General features: G+C 34.8%; 1 protein-coding gene across 3 annotated transcripts in view; it reads left to right on the top strand.

The window, feature by feature from the left end:
• Window positions 1–13,490, top strand: part of gramd4a (GRAM domain containing 4a) — a 76,378-nt gene that overhangs the window by 17,229 nt on the left and 45,659 nt on the right. For 2 of the 3 annotated variants that reach the window (XM_088923737.1, XM_088923739.1), the window contains one exon: window positions 4,907–5,027. In XM_088923737.1, coding sequence (XP_088779863.1) covers window positions 4,907–5,027 — 121 coding nt within the window. Of the gene's footprint in view, window positions 1–4,713; window positions 4,784–4,906; window positions 5,028–13,490 lie in introns of those variants that run through there. The other variant, XM_088923738.1, reaches the window with a different exon arrangement.

Here is a 13,490-nt window from a genome sequence, read left to right as displayed (position 1 = left end):
AAATATTATTTCTGTTAGTATGTTTCTGATTTGAAAAACTGTTGTCCAAAACAGTAGGCACAGATCATATGTGCCATAGAGTAGACTTAGCATTTGGCTTTTGAGACTAATGGCTTCAATAAGGATAAATCTAATGGAGAATTAAGCACTTAATAAAATTATTTCAAAACAATGGTGATTGGTGAAAGAAAATAAGTAGAGTGTATTGCAAGCACAGGTAAAAAATTATATTAGAAAGACCAACAGAGATGAAAAGGAATATTGTAGTGGAGGCTAAAATAAATAATAAAAAGTTCTTTCAATACTAGGACTCTATATGATGGACAAGGACAATAATGTTACATCTCTGGACAGTGAGAGGGACATGAGTGATGCTGAAATAGTTTTTTGCAGAGGTATCCACTAAGGATGGTTAAGATGGGCTGAATGGCCTGTTCTCATTTATAGCTGTTCTTTTAGCTTTCCTTAATTTATCCAGTAGGTGTTTTTTAAAGTAAGTCCTAATGCTAAGTGTCAATGTGTTTTATAAGGGAAATTAATTGCCAGTCATTAGTCCCTTTGCTCTTACATAATTCACTATTCTCACTACAGTGTGAACAACTTCTGCTGAGTGCCCTCTAGATGTTTAGTATAGTGCAAAAGGCAGCCAGACCCATTCTCTTATAAATCAAGTGCCTTTGTTGTTCCTTTAGTTGATTTTTCTGAAAAGAATTCCTTGGTAGTTTCATATTTGCCATTAATAATAAAGATTGAGAGCTGTGCTGTGTCCTTGATTCAGTGCTGTCTGCAAGAGCTAATTCATAACATAAAGCACTGCACTTTATTGTTCAACTTAGAAGCCAAATTTTACTTCTGCATGGCAAGTAATAGTTCTTTGTGACAAACTAATGCTCTTTAAGTTTATTTGGGTGCAGAGAACAGCATGCCAGAAGATTTGACCATGCATTCTTTGATTAGCTTTAGCAAGCATTTTATTTTAAGTGCTCTTAAATGCTCTAACATAAAACTTGCCCTTGTAGCTGCTTTTTGAAATGCCACTTGTCTCACAAAAACATTTTGCTGAAATTAAGTTCACAGCAAGGTTCTCAGCTTTCCTTGCTCATTCCTGAGCTGTTAAGCACCTGCCATAATTACCATGCTTCATTGTAAAATGTCTATAGAGATCATAGTCTTTGAACACGGTCATGTTATCCTGTCAAATCCAACATATAGCCTTCATATTTTCATTTATGAAAAAAAATGTATTTGTTAAAATGCAAACACAAACTTTTTTTGCAGTATTGTCATTGGTCGCACACAAATAAGAAAATGTCCGCCACTATATCAGTAGCAATTTCACCAGATAGCATACAGGATATTTTAACGTGTAGATTGATGTAATAATCAATTTAAATCCTTAGGAGCATTTGTAGTTAAAACCATTTGTGTTCAATCTTCTGCTATTTCTAGCAATGGGATTTTGGAATAATTGTTGCAGCTCAAAATAGCTGACATGGGCAATAGAATCTGATTGCATCTCAACTTTTTGTCTTTTAATTTTGGCTATTTTCTAGGCAGATGCACAACTATATATCTGTTATGTAATATAGTTTATTTATTCTTTGAATTAATTGATGATCATTTCATGCTTGCATAGGTTTTCTGTACATGCAGTGTAATGCAATTATGTTGGATTTCAGTGCATTTCAGTATTCAGTCTCGTATGTGAAGATTTGTCACATTGAATCTTTTTTTTTTGTTTTTGAAGGGACTTAGTCATCTTCCCTTGAGTATTTGTTTAAGCTTACCTTTTGTGTTGATTTTAAATCAACATATTTAAATGAAACAGGGAGGAGATACCACTGACATCAGTGGAGAAAGTATAAAAAATGAATTAAAAAAAACTCATGCTCAGAAGGCATTATAGTGTTTCAAGTTCCTTATGTATTGAAAGGCTGGATGTCAATAGCAACTTTTTTTAAACATTTTATTTTGTAAAATTAAAGAAGTGAAAATTTGGGTATAATTACTTCATGGGCATATATCAGACAATAGTGTCTTCTTCTGTTTCTTCTTAATTAGAAACTAATTTAATTAAAGTCCAAATCATATCTATATTTCTTAAATAAAGATTAGTTGTGCAGCAATCGCTTTTTAAGCCTTAACCACAGTAAGACTTTACTGTTAGTGGTGCTGTTAAATGTTAGTAGTTTGTTACATTTTCAAAAGCATTACTACTATGTACAGTGTCCTTCAGATTTATTCATACCACCAATGAGATAGGAACAAAAAACATCATGTGATACAAGATCTACAGTTTTAGAGATTAGATTTTTGCTAAGTTTTTTGGGATATTCCAGTTTTCCTTATTGTGAAATCCTTAGGCTAAAGGTGTTCTTTCGTAGTTCGATGGATGTCTAAGAGAGGGAGAGAGATTTTCTTTCACTTTTTGGCATTTGTGCTGCAAGAGTACAGTAGATACAGATCCATATAGTGCTGGGTCATATTCTTTTATTTAAGGTTTCAGGGTATTCCTCTTGTTGGACTGTCAAGGTATTGCATATGCTTTAAAGTTATAAGAGCTAGCATCTGGGTTTCTGGGTCTATTGAAAATAGGCCTCTAGGATGCAGTGTTCTGCATATAGTGTAAATGTTGTAAGTGTCTTGTTTTGTGTTATTTTATTATTAGCAAATTGTTGTATATCAAATTGTTAGGACTGTGCCAGAGAATAAGGAAAGTTGTACAACTCAAATGCTTGGATATTCAGGTTTTAATTAATTCAGGAATATGAATAAATCTAGAAAACACTGTTACTCTATAATGCAAGTTAACAAGCTGTAATCTGTGAAGTTTTCCAATGTTTTGATCAAATAATTGGTAACATTGATCAGCAGTTGCTGGAGCATGCAGAGTTCCTGTTTTCTGGAAGCTAATCTACTTAACATTTGAAAGACTATAAAAACAACTATGAAAGGAATTGATGCTTAGAAGTCAAAACTGGAGAACCAACAATACTTTTTTTATAACATGGTCATGAACAAAATGATCACTTACAATCCTTTTTAGTTGTTTTAAGAAACAAATTATGTTTTTCTGGTGCTACTGTTTAACATGGCCATCTAACATTGATAAAACATGGGAGATATCAATAATATGGGTGCTTGGTTTTTGTAGTGCCTTTACAAGATCCTGGTAGATCTGTGATGTTCTGAATATAGTTCTGATTTTGCAAAGTTCCAGTTGTGTGAGCTTTGACCATGTCTTCTTTCAGCCCAATACTGTATGCAGATTCCTTTAAAGAGACTTAAGACTTTCTGGTCAGCTCTCTTGATAAAAGTGATGTTGCTATGGAAAGGGCTGCTTTTTTCCTGTAAAAAGTTAAATTTAAGGTAGTGAGTAGTTCAATAGCTAATCAATTTCAATTTAGCTGTCAATTTCAATTTTGTAGATGTAAAATAAAGGGAGGAATACAGTTTATAAGTATGGTGAATCAGTCGTATTTATGAATGCGTAATTCAATTAAATATTAAACATCCTTTTATCCATTTTCTAAGAGCTTTACTCAGTACATTACTGCAGGGCAGCTGGAGCCTGTCACTGCAAGCAACAGGCGCGAGACAGGATACACCCTAGTGGGACACCAGTCCATCCTTGGGCACACACAGACACAAACACACATACTCACACCAGGGCCGGTTTTCCCAGAAGCCAATGAAGCTTTCAGCATGACTTTGGACTGTGGGAGTAAAGCAAAGCACCTGTAGGAAACCCATGCAAACATGAGGAGGACATACAAACTCTATGCAGATGTCTCCCTAGGAATTGAACCTAAGGTCTGGGAGGAAGCAATCCTAAACACTGTGCCACTATGCTGCCCTAAATTCAGTGTTAGAAGTAAATGTAGGTAAAACAAAATGAGAAATTCTCAGTAGAAATTTAATGGTTTGATTTTAAATCTGAAAAAAATTATTTCATTGTTAGTATTTAGAAAGCTCACAACATAAACTGCAGTTAGGGACCTTAGGTTTTTCTTGTTCACTATATACCAGAATTTGATATATAAGTGTGTTTTACTTATATCTTGCTGTATTTCATCTGAAAGCTTGTGCTGACTAATTCCTTTTTGTTTAGTCTATAATGGTTGACCATTGTGTTTAATATCCCTGACTTGATTGTGCTGCATTGCTTCCATGCTGCAGATGTAAGAGAATGCAGCTCCCTGCTATCTGTTCTTTAGTAAGCAGCCACGTGATCCGTGCCTATTTTAAGATTCGTTTTCTTTAAAATACTGTAAAGAGTACCTCCCTCTTTTTATATATTTTTTTTACATTAAACCAATGAAAATGCAGGAGCTATGGCTCGATTTTAAAGTAAAATAACCTGTTTGGTAACATTTGTTTTTCTTGGACAATGACTTATGGTATATCCCTGCAGCATTCTCACTGGCTCCCTCCCTTGCTCAGCATAGAGCTGTGGTGATTCATTGTGAAGCAGCAAGGAACCTTAAAATGCTGTGGTTTATACTGAGAAAGAACTGATACTCCAAAATGTTCTGATTTTACACCACTGTAACTCTTACAGTAGGCTTGGTTAAGAATCTTTCTTTGTCTGCATGTTCTTTTTGTTGTTATAGAACAGTTAGCTCAGTGCAGATCTCTGTTCATCGCATATGAATAGCTAGTTTACAGAGCTGTCAAGAAAATTTGTAGCATGTCTGCATTTGAGCAATTGACTCATTGCAGAAATATGAGAAGATTATAAAGGGTTTGTTTTAATCTTTTAGAGGTGCAAACCAAGGAATCTGTAAGTTTCTTTCTTAGTTCTTATGCATGCCGATATTCACATTTCAGTATGTGTCTGTATTTAGGCTGTCTAGCTGCCCAATTTCATTAATATTTCATTTTTTTCCTTTGTCTCTGTGTTTAGGCTGGTACAGGAACTCTTGCTATGGCTTCAGCAATCCAAGATTTCCAGAGAACAGAATCTGAGAGGCTAAATGAGATCAAGGGTCATCTTGAAATTGCCTTACTGGAAAAACACTTCTTGCGTAAGTACTAAATGCTATTTATTTAAGCTCTTACAGTTATAAATGTGAAACAGAGATACTCTGACTGTTCTCTGCTGCCACAGATTTGGATAGTGTATTTTAGTATATACAGTACCTGTACTCCACCACATAAAAATGTGCAGCATTTCTCTTTATTTTCATTTCGGTCCTTGAGAACTTGAGTTGTAACTTTGCAATTTATTTACAAATCAATTTATATACTAATACCTGCTTGTACAATATAAACTGAGCTGAATTGTTTACATTTAGTTGGTAGTGTAAGGTGATTAGGGCATTATATTATATTGTACTGTACACGCAGTATGTACAGTATCTGCATATTCACAGTGCTACTATTACTGAGTAAATCACACAGTTGCAACTCTTTTCATAGTTCTTAATGTTGTTGCACATTTTTAGGTGGAAGGTTCTGGGGTCAGTAGCCACTGCTGTTGTACCATTGAGTGAGGAACTTCACTCAAATTTCTCCAGTAAAATGTTTAGCTGTATAATTGGTTGTCAGACAAATACATTTAAACATTATTCTGTTTTCTTTTGCAGTGGTCTCATTAACCATCATATTATGTCCCTAAGTCCCAACGTATCTTATTATAAAACAGATTTTTTTTTCCCATGGGTGAAAGTTGACTAAACCATATTGTCTTTGAGACAAAAAAAATGCTTTTCTGCTTTGCATGTATTCAGTGTTGACTTTAATAGACTGTATTTGGGATGTTGTGTTTATTTTTAAGTTCAGCATGTGCATTCTATGGTTATCATGGGGAAAAATATTATATGTTAATACACATATTAAGAAGATACCTGAATACGTGGTGCAGTTTTTAAGAAGGTCAAAAATGTCTTGCTGTAATTTCATTCTCTGTTTTTCTCAAAACCTGATAAAGACAACAGGAAATGAAATACAAATGAGAATGTTGTTCATATGGTCTTTTATATGGCTTTGTGATGATCATTTTTTGATTTTTCATTTTCTAATTTGAAAAATCGTAGTATACAGATATCTTTTTCAGCAGCCTGGCTAATTACCTAGTCCCTTTATTAAAAATGTGTATATTGAAGCAGGGCTGGAGTAAAGGCTCCTGTTTTACAAAACACTTGTAATAGAAGCTTCTTTCAACATGCTCTTTGTCTTCTGAGCTCGAGCAATATGCTTTTCAAGTTGCACAATGGTTGTACAAGAATTAGCATGCTCTTGGCAATCTGGTTAAGTGGCTGTCTGTTTAGCCTGTGGGAAAAACTGTGCTGCAGATATTAATTTACTGTTTATTATAGAAGTAACAAGCTTTGGATCTTCTCAAAAGGTATATGGAGACATTTCAATTAAGACTTGGATGAATTGATTAGACCTCTGGGAGTATAAGGGTCCTTTTCTCTTTATTTCAGACCTTGAGATGTACAGTATCAGTGACAAATAGTAAGGCATACAATAGACCTAGAGAATTATATGTTAGCCAGGTTCTAATGATGCAGGTAGCAGCACTGCAGAGCTGGGTAACTCATGGCAGTCTCTAGTGTACAGTGAAAAGAGACAACCAAGGCTGCATTCTCTGTGGGTTTTTTGCATGGAGCACAGTGCTCCCAGGTAATGGTGCAGTATTGTTTGGATTTAATCCTTATTTGTGCAGTCATCTCCGCCAAAGGGAGCATTTGTATTGCAATTTAAGTACCTTAACTAGTATTTTGCATGTGTACGATAAAATGAAGATTACAACCTTTAGCATATTTTTTTTTTCATTTCAGAGGCTGTCATTCAAAAACTTGCAGCATAACATGGATACTTGTTCTTTTCAAATACTGTATCAGCAAGTTACAGTATATTATGCTTTAAAATCCTATATCAGCCCAAATTCTTTATGAAGCATTCAGTTTTCACCTGTTTATGGAAGTTAATGAAATGCCTTCTTATTTATTTATTTTTTTACTGAAGATTTGAATTTTTTGAGTTTCTCATAAAATTGTTTACAGGTGGTTGGATAATTTGGTTCTAGTTCAGATTGCTCTGAAGTCTGAGTACATCTGATTATTGTCCTATTTTCTGTCTGGTATGTGTTAAAACTCATCAATGGATTCATGGGAGTCTGTAATGTTTCTTAATAATTAATCATAATTAATGATGATACATACATATTATAAATAATCATAAATAATGTAAACGTGTTTGACGTTTAGAGTAATAAGTCATGTCTCAACAAGAAGTATAAAGGCTGCTTATTCTGTACTTCAGCAATGTAGAACTGCCTGAACCAAGAGTAGTATCATTGTGGATGAACAACATAATTTGTTACCACTCTGTTTCAATACCAAGGTCCTTCCGGGACATTTATAAGAAGCTTTGTATTTTGCTGTCTTTTATTAACATAGAGGTATATTTTAATCACTAAGGTTGACTTGAGAAGGAAAGTCTATTTTTGTAGATAATTTGTTGTGTACTCAAATATTCTACTAAACCATCAACTGAATACTTGCTCACCATCATAGACTATTATACTTTTGCTTCTTAGACTCTGGAACAACATTGATGGAATAAATGGTAGACAAACAGATAATGTAGTGGAAAAGGTCTTCTTTAGGTATATTGTAACCCACAATGATAATTTGTAATGTGAGCCATAAGTTTTTTAACTTTTATGAAACAAGCTCATCTGAAGGATTGCTCTTAAAAATAGGTAGGACTCTCCATTCGACTCCAGACAGTAAAGGTGCATATTCATAGTTAAGGTTGAGCTGTAGTTCTGACATTTCTTGAAGTTGTAGGCTAAATCAATCCTGCTGTTAACTAGTTCACTGTTATAGAAACAATATGTCTGGACACCACGGGGATATGGATGGATTTGAGTTTGGTGTTCTCCTCTTGTGGTGCCACAGGCACTCCTGAGACCTGACAGTTGTCTGGGAGCCTGCAGCGTTGTCAGCAAGAGCTTGATCTCCCCACCAGCTCTTTTCTTTTTTATGTTCTTCTTTCTGCAGTTCCACTGCTGATCAGCAAAACAAGATAATGCAGCAAGCAAATATTTACATACCATTATCAAGAGACTTATTGCAAATAATTTCCTTACCAAAGAAGCCACCTTTACTCACTTCAGTCCTCTCCCTAGTTTCTTGGAATATTTTTACGTTTAGCATGTAATATACTGTATTCTCTATTCTCTTCTTTTTTCTTTCACTAGTAAATCATTGTCCTGTATTTTTACTATGCCTCACTTCTTTACAAATAAATGGTTACTTAGCTTATTTTACATTAAACCTTATGCTGGCTGTTTCAGTGCCTCCTGTTTGGGTGTTTTCAGGTGAGGAAGTCACACTTTTATTACCACTTATTTCCATCTCTTCCAGAAAAGATCTTGTTGCATCAGCACCTCATTGCCCTAATCATAGCTCAGTTCTGACCTTGGACAATAAAATTCCATGCTTCAGTGAGCTCCTGTTCAAGCAAGGGTTTTGTATGCTGATGTCCAGTGATATCCCAGAGGTATCCGTCCACACTTGATGAGGTTTATATCTTGATTTATCAAAGAAAAGCTCGTCAGCTCATTAGATCTAATTCCAGCAGACATGTTGGCTAGCAAAACCTCATATGTCTGGAATATATGTTTATTTTACAACCTGGTAAGGATGAATACAGTACCTCTTTCATGTAGATGTCACAAGGCAGTACTGGATCTAATCCTGCAATATTCAGGAAGTATGTGTGCAATTTTCCTGGGCAGTTATTACTCTGTGTCTTCCACGTAGTATCAAGTCAAATCTGATTGCAGTTGCTTGGCAGCATCTTCTGAGATTTCAAATAGTCTCGTTACACACCTTGCATGTCTAAAATTGGGAGACCTGCTAGTAGCATGCTATTCCTCTCCATTTACAATGACCATATAATCTGAATGACACAAATACGTGCTAGATTTTGACTTTTCCTGTTTTCTCACCTGATGCATGTCTAATCACTATGATCTAGATGAGCAAGTTAGTCTAGTTGTAAACAACTACAAATGAATTAAGAGTGCATGTTTGCACAGGCTTCTCATTAACCTTAAAAATAACTGAAATTTGCTTTAGTTGTTGTAAAACAATATATTTATAGGCAAGAAAATGACAAGGGAGATACATTAATAGAATAGTGATCCTTCTACAATGACTCAACTTCAGTAAAAATGTATTTTATTTAATGTGTAGTGAAACTGAAAAAATTCCTTTCCTTTTCTTTTTTGCAAAAGATTTTGCATAGTGTACACCTCAAATGTGCCCTAGATTTAGTTTCTTAGTGGCTCTTTGGGAGATGAATGCTGGCCAGTGTCTACCTCAATTCAGCTTTCTCATGTCTGTTGACATTACTTTGCATTCCTACTGGGCCCGTAGCCCAGATTCAGAGTTCATAGACTTTTTTCTACTGACAGGACTTTCATGTCTCTACAGGCTGTAAAGGGTTAAGGACACACTTCATGGTTTATTGTCACCATACCAGTAGGTAGAAATATCCTGTCTTAATTATAATGTTAAATGGATGTTATAGTTATTGAAAAATGTCACCCCTTTTAGAAGTGTAACTTTAATAGAGCTCTGCAAACTGTGAGCTTGAGAGAAAAGGGATTTTTCTCTTATTTTTCATGTATTTTATTTAGCTGTTTGTCTGAATACTTATGTAAAATAAGGTGCAAAAGCCATAATACTTTTCTTACTATGAAAAAGAAGTCATAAGTCATGGGAGTAGTCTCTCTCTTTTCTTCTTCTCTAGCTTCCTGATGAGCCCTGGTTCACGTATCTTGTGTAGTGTGTTAGTGTAGAAACACTGATTCCTACTAGGGAATACTAAGATGAATAGAACGTCTGTTCCAAGACAAAAAGGCAAAAACAAGGACATTAAATAACTTGCAGAGTGTGTAACTAATCCACTTCAAAAGAAGTGTCATCATTGCAAAGTTAAAATTGTGTCTTTGGATACCTTGGTATCATTATGGAGCTTTTGTATGTACTGTAGATATCCTCAAGCAGTACCTACTTAAGATAAATACTTTTTGTTCAAGGGGTGGTCTTCTGTAAAGTTCCAAGGAATATGTAATATGTAGGGAATGACCCCTGTTTAATAGAGAATGAAAGAACATTCACCTTTAAATGCATAAATAAATGTGGAATGTAAGAATCAGACTGAAGACTACTCATAATAGTGTGTTTTTACTGCCTTGAAAATAATTCATAAAACATGAACCTTAAAAATAATGCTGTGGTCTTATTTGTTTTGAAGCAATTATTTTGTGCTGGGGAGAGAAGGAAAAACAGTGCATTTAGACGTTAGAATTAATCTTCAGTTGTGGTGAGTTTAACAATTGCAAATCAATACTTTGACAAAGAACATATTTGATTTTTTCCCTTCGGTTAATGGAGTACATTTCATACTGTGACTCCCCATCCACACCTGTTGATGAAGGTTGTTGTATAACTGTAATAGATGTGTTATGAAATTCTTACTTTCGTGTATTCAGTACTTATTGTGTAGATAGGCTTAGTGTTAATACATGACATCTTGAAATCCACACGTATGGGTGGCTCACAAAACATGTAATCGAATTGATTTTGAAAGGCAAGATTTTTTGTTAATTTTATTTGCAACATAGCTTGTTTCCTTTTTTTCTGGTACAGACTCATAATTTACCATATTGCAAAATTTCAGTGTGGTGTGACCAACCAAGCTGATTTTGGTGGGTGCTATATGATGGATAACAGGATCTGTTTTTGCATTAGTGCTAGTTATTAGTTGCATTCTAAGTTATTGTTAAAAACCTGACAAGATGTATAGGTGTCCCAGGTAATTTATCATCTCCTACAGCTTCTCTTTCACACACTTCTTTGTGTAAAGTGGACATGTCTTGTGCTAATATAACATATTACATTGCATATAATATCATAAAGTGAAACTTAACACAATATTGAAGAATAATTTACAATTATCTAACACTAATGATTACACATAAAAGGAGTTTTTAGGCCTTGTAAGTTTAAAATAACTATCACCAGGAATAAGAAGTCATTTATAGTAAACTGAAGTTCATTACAAAAACTTGTTACTTGGGCAATGTGTACCTTACCTCTTGTTTCCTCCCACGATTCAATGACATACCTTTCAGATTAATTAGCTTCTCAAACGTTCCCTCCATCTGCATCTGACTGTGCTCTGTGATAGGCTGGCATTCGGTTCAGTCTGTAGTCCTGCCTTGTGCCCTGTAATTGTTAGGTTAGATTCCAGTTCTATGCAACCCTCAAAAGATAAAATCATTTACTGAAAATCAATAGTTTGGATGTTGGTACTTTTTGATCATTTAATATTTTAGTTTTTTAAATGTATTTCATTCTACATGAGAATGAACTTTTCCAAGGTTCCACTGTCTGTCTTGTGGATGTGCCTTTCAATTCATTTCAAAGTGGGTCAAAAAAGACTCCCATTAAAATGCTTTCAATGGACAGGGAAGCAGTAATGGCATTCAAAAACCAGTGGGAACAAATTAGGACAAATTTATAAGAGATTGGGAACAGGAATGGGGAACCCAGATGGTAATCTGTAAATTCCATCGAATACTGTGCACTGTAGAGCACAGGTATTTATTCACTTAAGAGACATCTCTATAGTTGTAATTTGTAATTTTATTTGGAAATGCATTTTCAAGATAGGAATTGCTCCTTCATCATTAACTATTTAGTTTATTAGTATTGTGGCAGGGGAATTTTGTCCTACACCAGTTTTGGACATGTTGAAACACGCTGTTTTACAGATATCTTGCACCTTTATGGGCTTTTAACACTCAACACTCAGACTTTGTGCTTATTAAGATTTTTTTTTGTTACTTGAAATGTTGTTACACATGAACAGTTAAACAAGACATATTATACTTTCCTTCCCCATTTTTAAATTTAGGAGCTGTCTGAGACAATTTATAAACATTTTTATATATATTTATCAATACTGGATCTTTCCAAAACATTAATAAAACATTTTTTAAAATATTGGGCATGCAGGGGCCATTTTGTATTCCATACTGCATATATCCCTGCCAGATGCTTTGCAGTTGTCTTAGATGCAGTGAAGACGTAGAGAGAGGGATTATTCAAGTTGGACATGTTTATCCACGTGTTGATGTGTTTTAATCACATCAGAATAATACGATACGTAGCTATGCCAGGCAAATGGAAGTGGAAACGAAGAACATTTTCAGGGCATGATTTTGTCCACCGTGGTGATTTAATATGTATTTATAGTAAGAACAAAGACAGACTAATATCATAAAACGTTATTGTCATTTTGAACATGCTGGGGCTTCAGCTGGTGTTACAGGAAATTTACCTTATGGCACTTAACGTTTCCTGCTGATGTAGAGAAATGGTGTTTCCTCAGCTGAGCAATAGATGATATTTAATAGCCATGGGAAATGCGCATAATGTAACGTGATACATGGTACACAATCAGGGATTCTTTCCCAATCTTTTGTTTCATGAAAGGTCTATAGTCACCATTTTTCTGCAGCTTAGATAGGCATGGTTAACCATGCACATGATGTGAGAAAGTGTTGTGGCTTTGTAGAGCAATATGCAAATGGTTTACTTACATAACTAAATAGGACATGCATTTAAAGCATCCAGCAAGTTACTGTACAGCATTACAGTTATAGTCCATTCACAGAAAACACCAAGGGAGGCTCCGTCTTATTAGGAAATAACTTTTTTTCTTCCTGTGTTAGCTGCAAACATTGTTCATCTGGGAATCTGGCAGGAACTCAAAGCAAGCAGTCATGTTCTCACCGAAGGCACTGAGGAACACTGTGTGAACTGGCAGCCGGTTCAGAAAAGACTTTTGAAATGAGCATTGCCAGAAATCCTGGCTGCAACAAAGTGCAAAAAGTAGGGTAGTGGTTAATGTGGCTGAATCGAAAATGTTTGAACAGATCTACAGCAGAGCTTTTCCCTTTTTGCTTGGATTATTCTGTTGTTTCATTTTTTAAAGTGGCGTTTGTGTTTCTCCATCTCTCCCCTCCTGTCTCTTATCTATTCATTAGTCCACCAACTACATTAAGATGAAAAGCCTTGATGTGATCCATCTAAGAATTACATTTTCAGTGCTATGAATTAAATTTTGGTTTGGAATATTAATCTTAATTTAATTTATGATATATAGATTACTGTCTCCATACTAAAACTGATTTACAAGGCCTTTATATTTTTTCTGTATGAAAAGGAAAGCCTCCCAATCAGCCTCCAAAACTAAAACAGCTGGTCTTATGAACCTCTGCAGCAACTGAACAATTCAATTTTTCTTAACTTTATTCTCTTTATTCATTAAAAGTTGTACTTGTGGAGTATGGTGAAAAGGTGATGGTCATTTACTATTCATATCTTACATTTTTTACTGTAATTTTCCTTTTAATTTTTATGATGAATGTAATTTGATGTGCATTATTCTGAACC

This window comes from Atractosteus spatula, chromosome 8 (genome assembly GCF_055471065.1).
Source record: "Atractosteus spatula isolate fAtrSpa1 chromosome 8, fAtrSpa1.hap1, whole genome shotgun sequence".
Classification (NCBI taxonomy): Eukaryota; Metazoa; Chordata; class Actinopteri; order Semionotiformes; family Lepisosteidae; genus Atractosteus; species Atractosteus spatula.
This window is presented reverse-complemented; position numbering and strand designations above follow the sequence as displayed.